Raw genomic sequence first — 19,077 nt, forward strand, 5'->3', positions numbered from 1 at the left:
AGTAGAAATAAAATTTGAAAAATGAAATTATTAGTATGAGAAGTTTCAAAATAAAAAAAATTAAGAGGATTTTACTCTGGTGTTGAAGTAAAGATGAACTCTGTATTTAAAAATTGAGATACTAATGAAAACAAGTATACATATAACATTTAATGTCTGATTTAATAATTCATAAACTAACTTTTTAATAATTGAATGTAATAAATGTTTAAGTATACAGCATTTGAATTTTACAGATACATTACTCAAGAGAGTCACAAAATGGAAATTCAACCACGACCTCCTATGGCTGTTACAAATGCAGTTTCATGGAGATCTGAAGGAATTAAATATCGTAAAAATGAAGTCTTTCTTGATGTCATTGAATCTGTTAATTTACTAGTAAGTAAGAAATTATTGCATGTTTATAAATTTTATTATATAGGTATCCCTTGTATAACATGGTAATTACATTCCAAAAAAGTGTCATGTTATGTAAATTCATGCTATACGAAACAAAGGACTAGTGCAAAACATAGGGTTAGGTTCTAAAAGTTAACAAAAGTATACTATACTCTTTCATTACTAAGAGGAAATATGTTTATTAATGCAATCAATAATTTATTTCTAATCAATAATTAACTAACAATCACAGTTAAAAGTACTTAAAGTATTAAAAGTATATTATGTGTTCGTATTAATTTTACTTAAACGAGGGCATTTTTTTTACAAAGTATTGTCGTCATCTGTGCTTTTTTGTTGATCTTGATCAAAAATACAAGCAATATCTTCATTTCTTTAATTTTTATCATAAAAATTTTTTTAATGGATGACAAAATAAAAATGTATTAATTAAAAATTTGTTTTAGTGGATTGCATTTGTTCATTCGAGTACCAAGCAATTTTTCCCCCAGAATTTGTGTTTGAAATTGTCCCCAACTCAAACACTTCAAATACTGAGATTCTGCTGTATTTTGTTCATCATTTTCACAAATGATTACTTAACTACAGTTTAAAAAATTTTAATAACACTTACCTAAAAAAATTTAATTTCTGTATTTAATAAAGTTTATTTAATTTACAAAAAAAACAGTGACAGTCTTAAAGGCTAAAATCTGAAAGCAATGACAACAATGCCTTGTTGATAAGAAAACTAGAACAAGGAAAGAAGAAAAAAATTGCACTACCAGTTTTCATTAAAGTAAATGTAACGAGAGTCACAAAACAAATTGAAAATTTCAATATTCTAAAATCTTCGGGCAAATTTGAGACAACACATATGCTTACTTCAATAAACAAATATTGAATAATGGAGTTTGCACTTCAAAATTGTGAAATTTTCTATGGAGGATTTCTTAAATTCTTGAACTGTGTTTGAGGAAAACTACATTGGGAATTTCCCAATTTTCAAACCATGTTAGAGCAAAACTGTGCTGTAGAAATGCTGTATATGAGGTATCACTGTACATTAATTTTTTGATAATGGGATAATTTTAAAAATTTTTGGAAAAGTTTATATTATCACATTATATAGCACAACTAACAGAATGAGTGGTTATAAAAATTTTAAAGCAGCATTCTGATTTTCCTATGGGAAGGGACACTGTTTATGAAAAGTCACTTAACAGATTGCAACTGTCTTAGTAACTAGACATTTTTCTTATGAAATTATTGAGAACTTTTATATTTCATAATTCAAATATTATTTGTAAACAAAAAATTTATTTATTTTGCTTTCTGCAAGAAATATCAATAACCTCTCAATTTATGTTTGTTTTATTGATACTTTTATGATTTTAATAAAGTAAGTATCAATGCAATAAAAACAATTTTTATGGAAATCAGATTATTTTAGTTCAAGAAATGTTTTCTGATGTACTGAAGAGCCCAGCTTCAGCTCCAAACTTTAAAAACAAAATATGAATAGAATAATATAAGAATCATATGGTATTTTTAAACATTGTCAAAGTTAGTTTGTACTGTACAGTACATGAAGTTAACTGATTTTAGAGTAACCTTGTCAACCATTTTAAAAAGTTTAAAGTACAGTAAACTCTCCCTTAGAATATTGTACAGTAATATCTTGGTGTTTGTTGACTTCAGTTATCGTCAGTTTCGGTTTTCGTCAATTTTTTTTCCGCGAAAAATTTGTCTGTTTTTGTTGGTTGCCTCGGATTTTGTCGGCATGCCCACATAACTTCCTGCTAATTTTGCGAAAACATAGGGCGACTCACGCATTTTCCTGCTCGGTGTGTCATTGTTTCTTGTTGTGTGAGCATTACCCCGTACATCTAGCCAAACAATTCCATTGCTTTCCTTTCCTTTTAGCTCCATTGTGAGACCAAAGAAAGTTTTCAGAGCCAACAGCCGTTCGAATGTCATGTTAAATATTCATTTATTCTTTACATTAATCTTTTATATTCATTTTATATTAATTTCTTATTGTTTTTAGTATTACAACACTATATACATTCTCTATAAAATGTATTTTTGGTATGTATTTTGGAGTGTCTAGAACGAATTAATTGGATTTACATTGATTCATATGGAAATAATTGCCTCGGTTTTCATCTGTTTCGGATTTTGCTGATTGTTTTCGAATGAATTATCAACGAAAACCGAGGTATCACTGTATTTTGAAACTTACCTTTCATACTGCAGTGTGTACATTTTAAAATTTTTTTATTTATGATTGCATTGAAGTTTGTAGAAAGGCACAATGCTTCAACCATTGCTGATGTGATGATAATGAGGCTTTGGTGTGTGTAACAGCTCGTCAATGAATTGAGAGGAATGAAACAACTTTAAAAAAGTACAGAGTGTCTGAAAATTATTCACCCTATTACAATTCAAATAATAATTTCTTCGTGTTGGCAACATAGGCATTTCCAACATTTCCCAGCTTTCATTGCCAGAAAATGGAAACACCTGTAGAGAAACCAATGTGCTTACTCTGGTTTTGGAAACAAGGAGGCCAATGACTATTCTGTGATGATTTAGATGTGAATTCGAGGAGGAGATGCTGACAAAACAATTGATAAAGCAATGGTTACAACAATTCCAAACCACAGGAATGGTGGTGCATCAAGCAGGCGCAGATAGGCCAACAATAGCAAATGAAAATATCGACCAGGCTTACACATTGTTGCAACTTAGTTCTCAAAAATCCATTTGTGATGCAAGTTTGGAACTGAATCTTCTAATATCTGCTGTCCACAATATCATGCATAAGAGGTTAAGGATGCATTCATATGAATTGCAGATTGTTCAGCAGGTGACACCTGATGACCAGCTGAAAAAAAGGATTTTGTTATCACCATGCTGTCTAAAGTGAATAATGACACACTTCATCAACAACTTGGTCTTCTCTGATGAAGCCATTTTCAGGGCTTAAAGTGACTCTCTTTTTTAGCTTTTTTTCATAGCTCCTCTCTTTTTTAGCTTTTTCTGAGAAAAACTCACTTTTTTAGCTTTTTGTCACTTCCCATGTGAATTTTTTTTTTTTTCATAAATGCGCTCAGGAGCGAAATAGTGACCGGCACGTCCCCATATGCCTTATGGACCGTGCGCGACATGATAAGGCACTGTTGTATACACATGTAGTGTACTACATTTATATAAACTAACAAAACGAGGAGCTTCCCAAAGCTTGATACTCTGCACATGCTGTAGGAATTTGCACGTGGGTTCTCCTTGCTTGTATCCTTGTGAAATACCGATCTCCGCAGCACTTCGATATAATCACGCTGCATTAAGACATAAGTACACTTCTAGTTCAGCGTTAAGAGTGATTTTTATACAGCATTATTTTTAGCATTTGTATTTATTTAAGTGCAGTGGACAAAAGAAAGAAATAGATTTTATTTAATACTAACAGTAGAAACTCATGTTTTAGCAACGGAAAATCGTATAGAACCCAATACTTTCTGAAGTAAGTTGCTAAGCAAACTTCTTCCCAACCGCCTGCTATTCTTTAGCTTAAATGATGACATTACTCGTTTTTGACTACCGTAGAAAAACCAAAAATAATAATTGTTGAGCGATAATAAATTTGATTTCTACTGTTGTTATTAAATAAAACATTGTAGGACACTCGTTTCAAAGCTTGTATCTTTCTAGCACTCTGTAAAATTAAAGATCAAGCGAATCTCGTGCCAGGAAATACAAGATTTTAAACTAATATCCTAAATATTAATAACTTCTGTAGAGACAATCTTTAGACAAAGACAAAAGTTTGGTTTTAAGTGGGTGCTTATATATTTGGCATGCACCATGGTTTTCTGTATTCTAACGGTGTCCTTCATTTTCCATTTCGACAGAAACTATAAAACTCGTCACGCACGTGCGCATTCGAACAGCTGCGGTCAATCTGGCACCAAATTAAAAAATTAATTTGTAAATATTTAGCGTCGAAAAACCGCTATTTTCACTTTAATCTAGCTTTTCGATATGCTTCTAGTCGAACTCAGTCAAAAAATTAATTTAATTATAATTTATTGAAGATTTTAATTTTTTAATATTAGAAAGTAATTAGCATAAATTACATAGTGTCATGTCTCATCTTCGCTCCCGTTCAAGTTTATTGTCCTATACATGCGCTGATGTTCGTTTTTACTTCTGCTGGGGTTTTATTTCAACTTCGACCGTTTGGTTACACAAAGTGGGGAGATGGGCGTCACGTGATCGCATATCTGACTTTTTACAAGTTTCCTTACCTCGAAAGAAACTTATATTTTTTCTCGATTTTAATTATTATTAACTAACTTTTTTGATGGATTCTTATATCCTTGTATTATCTAAGTTGCAGATATCAATGCGTAAAACTTTATTTAAAAAATTGTTTTTCTTATATTTTAAAATTCAAAAATAAATTAAATATCGGAAATGCTAAACTATAAGTACAGTGTGTTTTACATTATCATTGCGAACAGATACAGCCAATTATTTTATAAACGTATTTATTATTTTAATTTTTATAAATTATTTAATTTGATGCAACGTGATCAATTAATTACTGTGGCGCGTTAACATGGGCGTAACCAGGAAGGGGCATGGGTGGGCACGCCCCCCCAGTTAACCTGGTGCCCCTCCCCAGAAAATTCTTCTTCTTCTTATTCAATTTAATATGGAGATTATAGCCTTTGCGGCTCTTTCTCCGACTGACGTTGCCAGTTGCTAAGCGAAACGGCTAGTGAGGCTAATGTAGCGCTCCAGCACTGCCACGTGTTGACTAGGAGTGATGGAGGCCGGCAGCCAGTAGATAGGTGTCAGCGTACGCACCAGAGACATGTTTAGGGTCATTGTGTTGCCTAGGTCCTTGTGGGCTATAGTGTATTTGGGGCAATGTAGCCAGTAATGAAGTGTAGTTTCCGCTGCGCCACAATGGGGGCACCCCGGGGAGTCGTGTAGATGCCGTGAGTAAAGGAAAGCATGTAACGGGGTTGTCTTGGTCCGGAGCCGGGCCAAAAGCATCTCCGCGTGGCGAGATGACACGCAACTGTACCTCCAGGGGGTGAAAGGGCGTAGGTGGTCCTGGCCTTTGTTGCGGAGCACCGCTGACCAGGAATCCGTCAGGGTGCCGATGGTGGTGTCCTGCAAAGCCCGGGTGAGGTCGCGTGGTGTGAGGGGTTTCCAGATGGAGCCACAGAGCGGGTCCCCAGAAAATTACAGCCTCTAGGCCCCCCATAACAAACTCTGGCTACATCAATGCGCGTTAATTAATATGGAGGCGAGACTCGATTCAATTACTTTTTCATTTCAAACGTTTACAGTGTTATTTTATTGTAATTTTATACATAATGTATGTTTATTATAATTAATAAATCTATATAAGAATAATATCTGTGTCTAATAAAACAAAGCGATTATAAAAATAAAAAGCGTGCGTTCCATTTCGATCTTTTGTAAGCGAAATTTTATGATTTTAATTTTTAAAAAATGAGATTTTTATTTATAATTTCTGTAATTTGATTCTATAAGAGCAAAAAACTAAACTTATCAAATATCAACTCTCTGTAAATAATTTCATCATTTACTTATTAATGTCAGATTTGTTAAATTTCATGGGATTGTATTATTTTTCAACTTCAGGGTAGTAGAAAGCTTTGTATATTTTCTCCCATAAAAGTAATAGACTCTGCCGGTTCCCCACTGTGAAGGACAACAAACTGCTAAATGTTTAATTACATTGTTTTCATAAACTCTCTTCTCTGTCAGTTGTGGGTCGAATGACTAACAAATTGTTTTATTGTATTCAGGGGAATAGATTTGTGAGACTAGTATTACCAGTAATGAATTCTGTAATTTTATTTTTAATCATTTAAAAAATATTGATAAAATTACCAAATAAATGATTGGGTCACAATTACTAGTGGTATTGCTATATAACAGACATGGGCAAATGCGACTCCGAGAGCCGCATGCGGTCTCGGAGTCGCATTTTTGAGTTTTATGTGGCTCTTGCTGAAAGTGTTAATTTCTGCCTTTTATTATTATTTTTACAGTTTTATTTCCACAATTTTGTGAAAATATGTTTATTAAAAAAATTCAATACTTGTTTTATATTATATAATAAAATCAAGGTACAGAACTGCAGTACAGAGTAAAAAAGTACAGAACTGCAGCTTCCATGCATTTTGCAAAACCTACATTTCGGCTCCCACTGAACTTTTGCTTGCCCACCCCTGCTATATAATGAATATGCAACCCACTGATTCTGCCAGAAGTTGTTTTTTTTCTTCTTTAATTACATTTTTTTTATGAAGAAATCAAAAAATGTACCTTGAAATAAATGGCATTTGAAATTTGGCATGTTATATGGAAACACATTCTGGTAGTTATGTTACTATTCCATTTGCTTTGCTGTGTAATGGTGGGAATTCTGTATGGGGCACATGAAAACTTAATGCGGGCCTGTTCTGGCTTAATGCAGTCTTACTGGTCACTTTTCTGGAGTATAAACTCAGCCTAACTATTTTCATATTTAGTCTTATCAGTCCACTTAATAATCAATCTGATATCATACGCAATGTTATTGATACAAAATATGTGTGCGTTTGTGTGTTTTTTTAATAATGCCTGTTTTCGTTCATTTTAACACTATTAGCTTTTTTAGCTTTTTTTCAGTGTGAACTCTCTTTTCTCGCTTTTTTTTATTGCCATGACTGCTTTAAGCCCTGCATTTTTTATATATGTGGAAAAGTCAACAGACATAACTGTCACATATGGAATTCTGAGAATTCACATGCATTACTAGAACACCACCATGATAGCCTTAAATTGATTGTCTGGTGCACCATGACAAACAATATTGTGATTGGCCTGTTTTTCTTTACTGGAAACACAGTGACACAAGCAGCAATTACCTCAATATGATTTAATTGTTTGCTGTTCTGCAACTGGAAGACCAGCAAGCAAATGTGAATTTCCAACAGGATGGGACATCTTCACACTGGGCAAAGGAAATCTTTTCCAGATCAATGGATAGGACAAGGAGGTTCCATCACTTGGCCTTCTTGCTCACCCGATATGATGCCTCTTGATTGCAATGTATGTCACAAATAGGCTGTATGCAAAATAGATATCAAGTGTGAAGGAATTGAAGGAATGCATCATACAAGTGTGAGACCATGATCGAGTGGGTTAAACCCCTCTAGTCATCGGGTCATTAAGGACCACTCACTTTGTTGTAGATGACGTTTTTATAAAGTGTTGTCAGGATCACATGATCCTTCTGACGTCGGGACCTGACACCAGCTAGGGAAGGATTTTGCACCCTAACTTGTGATATTATTATCTCTATTTAAGACGGAGAGCTGTTAACTTATGAGTGGGGAGGATTGCGAGTAAGTTCAATTGTAGCAGTTCGAATTGTCCATACTTAACGAAGGGATCAAACAGGTTAACAAAATAACAGAGTTTAATGGCTACAATAAAACAAAGAGATACATAAAAGACTAACCTATCATTAGATCAATGCCTAACTAAGTACACTTCTAAAACCAGAGAGAGAGAGTTTACAATCAGTTAAAACAATAATACCTCTGTCGATGTGTAGAGCTTCTCTTCTTATAGGGAGAATGATGAGATGAATGCTGGAGAGTCAGAGTTGAGACTATCTTCTTTTTCTTTAGATGGCAGGTTTGAATTATCTTCGACTGTCTGTCAAGTATGGCAGTTTTGGTTTACTGTTGACTGCCTGGCAATATGGCATGTTCCTTTGATTGTGGACTGCTGACTATTATGGCATGTTCCTTTGGTCGTGGAATGCCCTGAACTTGTGGATTTTTTCCCTTTTTATTCTAACTTTTCTCCAATTAGATTTTAGGATTCTCATCACCTGATAGGACATACACCTGATGCAATGGACAGATGTTCATCAGATATGTGCAATAACCACTTTTTAAGGGAAGTTCTATTCCCCTTTCCCACGAAAAATGACAACTGTTGTCAATTTTATCGTTAAAATATTACATTGAAATTATTAATCAATCGAGTAAATCTAAGGCTATACCAGAATGTGATAAATAAAATGAATAAATCTTTGAACAAACTCTCTCTCCATTTTCACATTCTCACACAAACAATAGGGACAATTCCAATTGACATGATCAGAAACACTTGGAGAGAGTGTGAATACAGATTGGACATTGTTTGTGCAACAAACTGTGCACATGTTGAGGTTTATTAATGGAAAATGTTTCCATTTGCTTTATTACCTGTTGTAGTTGGTTTTTCCATCTCTACTGGCATAATTTTTATGAACTTGGTTAGTGGGGTGAATAATTTTCAGACACTGTACTTTCAAAATTAATTGTAATTGTCAAAAATACAGTCTGTTAATTAATTATAAGTACAATTAATTTTTTGGAGTATGAAAAAACTTAACATTTTTTAAATCAAACTTGAAAAATCATTAATTACAGACAATTCACTGATACTGCACAAATTTTTAGCAATATAAAATGATAATTAACACAATTAACATAAAATTTATAAAATTTTGATTTTTTTTTACTGTTAAGAAATTATAAGTGTGAGAATACAGGTGAGGGGTCAGAGCCCTCTAATCGTTGAATTAGTAAAACTCACTCACAGCGTCACTGGATGGCAGGATCTGAGTGATGAGGGGGTGGATAAGCCGGTGAGTTGTCTGATCTCCAAAATTAAACAGGTGGACACATTAAACATAACAATAAAAGTTTAATTACACATCTAAACTAGGATACATAAAAGTTACAAAGGATAGAACTAAATATGGCAATTATAATATCTTACAATTACAGCACGTCTATTCTATTCCCTATGCCGCGTGGGGCATACTTAATTTCTTGATGTGAGAGAGTTTACAGATTTCTACTAATACTTTTAATATAAGTTGATAGTTGATATGACGTTTGTTTTATCATATGGAGAAGGATTCACAGTTGATGAATGACAAGTCTATGGTGAGTCTCTGAGTCATTGTCCTGTGTGGACTGGGGATGTTTGTTCATGGATTTTCACTGAATATGTCACCAAGGGAGACTGACATCACCTGCTTCTATGGAGAAACTCGTTTCCATTGGGGACTAATCCTATTTCCTCTGGATGAATGCCCGGAACTGTCAGTGTCTTGTCCTTTTATGCATTTAGCCTGGGAAAACCGATCATGTGATCGGCAATTGTTTGGAAACGAAGGTTGCTTGTGCAGGTGCTAGTTCATCGATGACTTTCATTGATGTAACAACGTTGCTTACTTTCGTATCCTTTCACATTAGGATGTTATCATTTTGAAACCAACTGTTAAAATTCTCATCCATTTGTTAACAGAGAACGTCATTGGATTGGTATCTTGTGCAATGTTTTTCTAATGATCGCGACGGATGTTTATATAAAAATTTTCTTAAATGGATTAAAATATCCCTAAATCTTGGATCTCACATAAGTATCTTAGCTAAAATTTACATTTAAAGTGATTTTAGCAATCAATTTGTTCCCTTTAGCTTCAGTAATACTAAACATCCTATTTGGCATTGAATCAATAAGTTTTTGTAATTGTTGAAATGTGATTGAGTCCCAGACATCCATTATTACAATCTTAAGTTTATTTACTGTTTGATATTGCCTGTTTTCTTTGTAGACTTTTCTGGTTAAGATGCCCCCACAAATTTTCTATTGGGTTTATGTCTGGACTTCTAGAGGGCCAACCAATCATACTGATTTTTTTTCATTTAAAAACCATTGTTGTGTTGATTTTGAGTTTTGAATTGGTGTATTGTTCTGCTGAAATTTCCAATTGTTTCCTCCTATAATTGGTCCTAATGGTTATCAGTGTTTCTCAACCTTTTTAAATCCATGGACCAGAGACCAGTAAAATGTCTGAAAAAAGTTCTATGGACCAAGTTATGTATGTCTATTTTTTTTTTTTAACGTATGTGGGTATTATTAACATTTGGGACATACTGAGCCATTTATAACATAATAAATCTAAAAGCATATTTTGAATACATCAAAGTTTGAACAAAATTTTAATCTTTATTAATGTAAGTCTGCTGATCCATAGACCCCAAGGTCGAGAAACACTATTCTGTATTATTATTGATAGCTGATAATTTCAATTAATTAGAAATAAAAATTTTAAATTTTTTAAATTCAATTCTTTTTAAAGGCAAATGCTAGCGGAAATGTACTAAGAAGTGAAATTGTTGGTTGTATAAAGATGCGTGTTTATCTTTCTGGAATGCCTGAGTTAAGATTGGGACTTAATGATAAAGTATTATTTGAAAGTACAGGACGTAAGTATTGAATTTAGATATTTTAAACATTATCTTTAATTGTAACTTTATATGATTTCATATATTTAGGTGGTAAAAGCAAGTCTGTTGAGTTGGAAGATGTAAAATTCCATCAGTGTGTGCGTTTATCACGCTTTGAGAATGATCGAACAATTTCCTTTATTCCACCAGATGGCGAGTTTGAATTAATGTCTTATCGTTTAAATACACATGTAAATAATTTTTACAAATATACTTACATTTTAAAATTCTGTTAGATTTAAAATTTTCAATTAAATAATTTATTATAGGTAAAACCATTAATATGGATTGAATCTGTGATTGAACGCCATGCTCATAGTAGAGTAGAATACATGATTAAGGTATGTTGTTTTACTTTGTGTTTATGATATATAGAATTATTTAACTTACTAGTTTCAAATATCAGTTTTATTTTCATTTGTCAAACATTTGAACTCAATTTAGATTTCAGTTCAGTTAAATGTTTCATTTAAAGGTTTTTCTAGATGCATTTTTCAATTCCAGCTAGTTTTACATTAATTCAAAAACCAGTTTCATTCAAATTAAAAATGAAACAAATATAATGTGTATTAAGATTATATTTTGTAAGTATTCTAAAATGTTGTACTTAATATTGAAGAGTTCTTTCTAAATTATCAACAATAATAAACTTTTGACTGACTGTTTTCATAAGAATTATCCAGTTAACAGGAGTTAGAAATGTAACCATTACTGTATATATATATATAGGGATTTCACTAGCTTTTTCAAATCTGTAGTTTTTTTGCTAATGTTGTCTTGAAAACTATAGCAAAACAAGTAAAGAAATGCTTTCAACATAATAAAAATTATAGATTTTATTTTGATGTCAGCCAGTACAAAATTAGAAATGCTATAACTTACTCATAGTCATACTAAGGTCACAATTGAAAGCGTCTTTTTTTTAGAGTACAGTAAAGGCAGCTTGGAAATCAAATTCTCTTCAAGGTGACCATTGATTGATATATTCATAAAATTGATAACATTTATTACATCTAGTCTATTGCATATTGAGGTTTTAATGAGATTCATTTCACTAAAACCAATATAATAATAATTTCACTTAAAATTATTGTACAGCCTTCTTGGTTTGTTACACTATGCCTTCTGCCCATAGATATACGATAGGCTCTTGTTATATTGTGCTTTTTCTTTGTTCCCAAATTTTAAAAGCAGTTGAGTCAATACATTTTAAAATATCAATTGCCATTAAATTTCTTTTTGCAACAAAATACCATATTTTATTTCTACCATTGTCCTTGAAATTACAACTGCAGCTGAAACAATAAATTTGTCAAGATATAAATAAGTGATCTGTCCACCTGTTTCACTTATCATTTATGTTTCCTTTTGATATTAAAAATTGTTTGTTTATTGGTTTTAAGTATGGTCTCCTCTGATATTGTGTGAAATTTCAAATTCATTGTGTAATGTATAAGGAAAAGATATTCATTTCTGAATAGAAAGTACTAAAATTTTTTATACAGTAGTAACTTCATTTTGCATTTTAGAGAATTTTTACTCTTTATAATTTTGTAAGTTTTGATGTTCTATTATATGTTTAATACTCATTTTTTAAATTTTCATCTATAAATTATAAATTATAAATAAAAATTTTTGTTTGTATTTATAATTTTTATTAAAAAATATAAATTTTTAATAAACGACTTATTGTGAATTATGGTATTATATAATAAAACCGCAGCTGATGTTTTGTTTTTATATCGACAGTATTTGTCCTTAAATGTCATTATTAAAAGAACAATAATGCTAAATGGATGTTCCTGATATCAATGTTTACATCATTGGTTCTCAAACTTTTGATCCACCACTCCCTTTGTTCCATAAAGTTATACCCAATGCCCCCTAACCCATCAGTGACCCCAACTTTTGCCTTTGGTCACCGTTCGTACCCTGCTTCCAGCGCCCCCTAGATTTACTCACCGCCCACAGGGGGACAGTGAGTAAATCTACTTTGAGAACCCCTGGTTTACATAAATGTCATATAATGCATTATAAAATAAACTTAGTTATGCAATAGTGAATTTTATTCATGGTCATATCAGAAACATTTTTTGATGAAAGAATAGTGGATAGAGATATATATACACACATACTGTTCAAAAATATAATAAAAGCTTGGAATTATACTTAGTTATCATATATCGGTGAATATATACTCACTGAATTTGGCTACTAATAACTAGTAAGATTTAGTTTATTAACAATGAAATGATACGACAATCTGGCTGATTTAGATTCTGTGGATTATAACATAAATCAACAAGATAGTTTTATAGTATGGGCTATAGATTTGTTATATCCAGATTCTTGTGACTTTTCATGGATAGTTTTACATTAAGGTATTTTTTTCCTTTATCTTTTATCCATGTTGGCTGATCTATTTATTATGGGTTATGGGTCAGGCCTATTCATAAACAAATAAAACTGAGACTGGCCACCTAATCCATAGTGCTAGTACAGTACATCAGTTATCAAGATAATATAACTATTTGTAATATTAAATTGTCTAAAATTGAGAACTTGATGAGTTTATTTTTTTAATATTGTAATTAATACTTGATATTTGGTTTTAAATTTAAAATGAATTTTAAAATAAATTTTAAATTTATTTTCTTTTAGGCCAAAAGCCAGTTTAAAAGACGATCAACTGCTAATAATGTTGAGATTGTTATTCCTGTTCCACATGATGCAGATTCACCTAAATTCAAAACAACAGTTGGAAATATAAAATATGCACCTGAACAGAATGCAATTGTCTGGAGTATAAAATCTTTTCCGGTAATATTTTCATTTACATGGTAGAAAATCTATTATCTTGTGTGTATGACAAGATAATATATTTTTTGTGTATTTTTTGACAGGTGTGTGTATCTGTGTGTGTGTGTGTATGATTAATGATATATATATGAAGATATACATAATTTAATTACACAGGTTGTCTACAAAGAAACCAAACTTTTGCTCTAGGAAGAGAAAACTACAAGAAATATTTTTATAAATCTGTTTATTTATTCAAAATATGACCCTTCTGCAGCAATGCAACATTCAGAACAAGTAACTTGCATTTCAAAGGACTTTTTCAGCTCCTTTTCCTGCACCTGGTTCAATACTGCAGTCACAGCAGCCTCAATCTCGGAATGTCCTTGTAACGAGTCCCTTTCATTGAAATTTTAAGTTTTGGGAACAGAAAATAGTCACAGGGGGCTGGATCAGGAGAATAGTGTGGATGGTCTAGGGTCACAGTATCTTTTTGAACCAAAAATTGACGAACGGCAGTGCTCTTGTGTGAGGGTGCAGTGTCTGACACAGCTTCCTTGAGCACGATACTCTGGCCGTATGTGTAAAGTTTGGTTCCAGAGATGTTCCAAATACTCAAATAATATTCTCCAGTAACATTCTGGCTATTTGGGACAAATTCTTTGTGTACAATACCTTTGGAATCATAAAAACAGACAAGCATGACCCGCAATTTTTGGAAACAAAGTTTTTTCGGTATGGACTCAACTGATGATTTTCACGCAGAACTTTGACATTTTGTCAATGGGTTGTATTGGTAGCACTATGTCTCATCACCAGTAACAATATTTTTGAGAAAATTTGGATTGCAGCGAACCATTTTGAATGTCGTCCTGAGCATGCCGAATGTATGTTTATTTTTGATCCTCGGTGACTGAGTGTGGAACAAAGTGAAAACAGACCTTACATTTGTTCAAATGATTATGTGGACACAGTCCTTTGACATTCCCAACTTCTCTGAAACATTCTATAGTTCACATTCAGATCCTTTCCTAATATTTGTTGCACTTTATCAATGTTACTGTCCGTAGTCGATGTCTTTGGGTGACCACTTTTTGGATCATTTTCAATTGACTCCCAGCCATTTTTGAATTGACGAAACCAGTCATAAACTTGTGTCTGGATTAGGCAGTCATCCCCATATACTTCTTTCAGTAACTTAAAAGGTCCGGTAAAAGTTTTCTTTAGTTTTACAAAGAACTTAATGTTGGCACATTGCTCCATTGAAATTTTCTGATGAGAGTCACGAAATAACCCTTACATTTCATATCACAGAAAATTGTTATGAACAAATTCAAATCTAATTGCACATAATTGATAATATAACATTCAAAATTTTGAATTTGACCATTAATGCTAGTTGCGCCATCTAGTTTTATTTCTAGAACAAAAGTTCAGTTTCTTTTTAGACAACCTGTGTATATGGTAAAATGATAGTGAGATCTTCTTTGACAGTGATCTTTAACACAGTTTAGTGTTGAGTAAAAAGTTGTGTGATTTCATTCTTGGAAATGTCTCTCTAACCTGTGGAGTCATGTAGTCATAATAATAATGGGCAAATTAGATGTTCTATCATATGTATGTTCAATAAGAGAAGGACTGATTATTTGCCAAGTTTCAGATCTATTATTTCAACTTCTTAAATATCCTTCTATGATATGGGTGGGTGGTAGTCTTTTAAAAATATCATTTAAACGAGTGATTCTCAACCACTGTGCTATGAGATTTTTGAAATGTGCCGCACTGTGAATATCCATACATAAGTGACGTCAATTGGTTCTATCTTTCAAGGGCGCAATTGGAAATTGTAACCAGTGTTATCGGTAACTGCCAATAGTTGGTAACATTTCCTAAATGTTTTGGTAACTGCATTTAAAAATCAGTTATGACGTCACCAGTTGCCCTGTGGTACTTACCGAAGTAACCATGTATGCCACCAGATTTTTAAATTATTAAAAGTGTACTGTGAAGAAAAAAAGGTTGAGAATCACTGATTTAAACAAGGTTATGACAACTGGGTTGTCTGTACAATTCACATATCTGTAAGCTTTCATTGTGTCATCAAAGAAATTCAGAGTACTTTCAGTAATGATAGCAAATTGATCTAAATCATAATACCAGGGATTGCAGAGGATTGAAGTGCAACAATTAGTCAGTTGGACACTCACTGACTCTTCTTATTCATTATCATCATTTAGATTCAAAATCAAGACTTGTTACCAAACTATTTATATAGACCATTTTCATACAACAAATGATGATAACTATCAAGTCCTGACAGTTGATGATTTTAATAAGTCTCAATGAAGTGCTTAAGTCCAACAAACTGTTGGATATTGCCTGTTGTTTGTCAGGTGACTTCTTAAGAATTCTGTTCAGATTTGTGTTGCAGTAGCTTTTCTTATGGTTGGAGCCATCAATCTTTGTGTGATGTGGTTTTCGGAGTACCAGATCCTAATTTTTTACGTATATGCCTTCATTGATCCATTGTTCACATGCTTCAGAGTGGATGGCATCTGCCCATTTAAGCAAAAATTTTGCATATTGAGCATCCAGTTTCTCCCCTCAAATTCACACACTTGCCGATATCTTTGCAATGCCGTCACCAACCTATTATTTACATGATATAAAGACAACTGAATGACAAAACAATTCATCGAGAACTGTATTAAAAACATGATTACATTTCAATATGCTGGGATTTTTCATATTCCAGAAATCATAATGATATGTAAATTTGTGTAATTAATTGTGACATAAATAAAACATCCAATGTAAATAGGATATTAAATTATCATTGCAAGAAGACAGAATAAGTTCTATTTTGATATATTAATTAGTAACTGTTTTATTATCTTCAGATTCAAGAAAAATAATGTAATTGTAAATTGTTTGCTGGATTAAAGATTGTTGTTATAAAATTATTGCTTCAAAACCAGAAGATACAATTGCCTGTTAAATATCATCTCCAAATGATTGATCCATAAAAGATCAATGTCAAACACTATACAGTCAAACCTGTTTTTATGCGGGGGATAGGGACTGCATAAAAAAAAACGCATAAAAAAAATCGCACGAAACTTCACGAGTGGCTATAAAAAATAGTTTTCGCAGCACAATTAAAAAAAAATTTTTTTTATGCGGTGAGTAGGGACCGCATAAAAAAAGTCTCACATAGAAAATAACTCGTTTTAAAATCGTAGTATTAGTTTCTAAAGAAATTACCTTCCTCTTCGCTTTGTTTTTGCCCTTATTCATTTTCAGGGATTATGTCTAAACATAAAATAAAAATCCTAAAATTTTATATCTAAATAGAAAAAATAATACAGTACATTTACCTTCAATTTACACTTTGAAATGAATCTTATCTTAATGGTCCAGGAATGTGAAAGCACTTTGAAGGTTTAATTAACGTAATTAAAACACACGTAGAATTTATTGACAACAGATGTCAGCACTTGACTGCATCGTCTTGTCTATCGTCTGTTTTACATATTTTTGTCCAGGTGGTGTTTTGTTGACTTAAAAAATAAATTATTTCATTTTTCGCATATTCATGCAATAATATTACTATAATAAGTTCATTTATGCTATAATAAGTCAACGTGAGACATGACAAAACGCATGAGACTAGTCGCCAACTATACCGCACAAAAAAAACTGCACAAATAAAAAAATCACACAAAGAAATACCGCATAAAAACAAGTTTGACTGTACTAATATACTTTGAAAAAAAGAATGAATTTTTTTAGTACCACAGAAGTCAGGGTCAAACAAAACATGTCTAAACTCTTTTGCAAGTAAAATAATCACAGTTTAATTTGTCTGTGTATGATTTGAGTGTTCATCATTATGCATCTCTGATCAACTTTCTGATATGACTTTTAAATGATATCTGAAGCATTTTGGTTATTTAAATCTAGAAATCATAGAATTGTTAAGAAGCAGAGTAGAGAATGTCAATTATGACAAGAAAAAAATTGTTAATTTGGCTATTTTGAAGTAAGTGCATACATTTGTGGTTAATATTATTATAATTTTTTGTATGTATTTTATTTTTTGTTTATATTATTTCGATGTCAGTTTCCATACCAATCTTTGAAATTTCTATTATTTACAAATGTAATTCATCACCAATAATTAGTCTTGGAATTTAAAGACTAAAAGATATAAGGGTATATACATACCTATTGGATCCTGTGATCCACCACAGTATAAAGTTGCCCTGTTTAAAGCCCTAATTAGAAGAGCGCATACCCACTCTTCTACAGAGTGAGCTCTGCAATCTGAGCTAAAGCTTATGCAGCAAATAGCATCGGAGCACGGGTACAGAAAGCTGGTGCGCAAATTAATAATTCGATACCAGAACACAGCTCAAGACCTACCACAAAGGGAAGAAAGACTAGATATGGACAAGATCATTCCGATCACCTATAATCCATATGTCGTAAAGCTGTATGGTGAGACAGCGAGAAAGAAACACGTATGCATTGCCTTCAGAAGATGCGTGACGTTATTTAACATCTTAACCAACAGAAAGGATGAACCGAATAGAGATAGGCTGGCCGGGGTCTACACCATTCCGATTACAAATAGCAGATGTGACAGAAATCTTCGATATCTCCACCAAACGATCTCTAGAGATTAGACTTAGAGAGGACGCCACAGATATTCAGAGGCAAAAAAACACGACGGCACGGGCAACGTACGCATCTGATCCTGATGTACACCCTGAATTTGATAAATCTAGAATTATCTGCATCGCACGGCACCCACACCATATCAAATGGCTGGAGATGGCCACCATATACCTAGCCAACCTTAAGGATAATCAATGCATTAATTATAAAGATGAGATTACGCTTTCACTAGCATGGCAGGCCCTTATGAACGGTAATTTATGATAGCCGAGTTGGTCACTAAATGCGCATGCCACATTAAGACGTAAACGGAAAACGTGGATTCGAACGTATTTTCGACGAATTTGAAGTGATTCAAACAGCAGTTCAACGAAATTCGTATTACCTGAGGAAGAACCGACATTTGTGGTTCAAAAACGTTTGTAAAGACCTACTTTTTGAATTAAGAGTTTGATGAAGAGGGAATACACACCGGTAACAGGTTAGAAGAGTAGTTATGACTAAAAGATACTCATTAAGATTGCCAAGTTTTTCTGAAAATCAATCATGTTGAAACTAAAAAAAAATATTAATGTTAATTATTTTCCTGAGTATTAAATACCTGTTGTTTGTAGTATGAATAATTATTTTTGTATTTGAACTCTTCAGCGTGAAAAGAAATATATCTTTGATTTAAATATTTGTTTAGGGTGGTAAGGAATATTTAATGCGTGCACATTTTGGATTACCCAGTGTGGAAAGTGAAGAGACAGAAGGAAAACCACCCATACAAGTTAAATTTGAAATTCCTTATTTTACAACTTCTGGAATCCAGGTAAGTACA

General features: G+C 32.6%; 1 protein-coding gene across 1 annotated transcript in view; it reads left to right on the top strand.

Annotated features, from left to right (window-relative positions):
- AP-1mu (adaptor protein complex 1, mu subunit) overlaps nucleotides 1-19,077 on the top strand; it is a 43,684-nt gene that overhangs the window by 24,226 nt on the left and 381 nt on the right. Inside the window, exons 6-11 of the mRNA XM_067280979.1 lie at nucleotides 237-381; nucleotides 10,628-10,754; nucleotides 10,824-10,966; nucleotides 11,045-11,116; nucleotides 13,437-13,595; nucleotides 18,943-19,068. Coding sequence (XP_067137080.1) covers nucleotides 237-381; nucleotides 10,628-10,754; nucleotides 10,824-10,966; nucleotides 11,045-11,116; nucleotides 13,437-13,595; nucleotides 18,943-19,068 — 772 coding nt within the window. The remainder of the gene's footprint in view (nucleotides 1-236; nucleotides 382-10,627; nucleotides 10,755-10,823; nucleotides 10,967-11,044; nucleotides 11,117-13,436; nucleotides 13,596-18,942; nucleotides 19,069-19,077) is intronic.

Source organism: Centruroides vittatus, unplaced genomic scaffold (genome assembly GCF_030686945.1).
Source record: "Centruroides vittatus isolate TY-2023 unplaced genomic scaffold, ASM3068694v2 contig_900, whole genome shotgun sequence".
Taxonomy (NCBI): Eukaryota; Metazoa; Arthropoda; class Arachnida; order Scorpiones; family Buthidae; genus Centruroides; species Centruroides vittatus.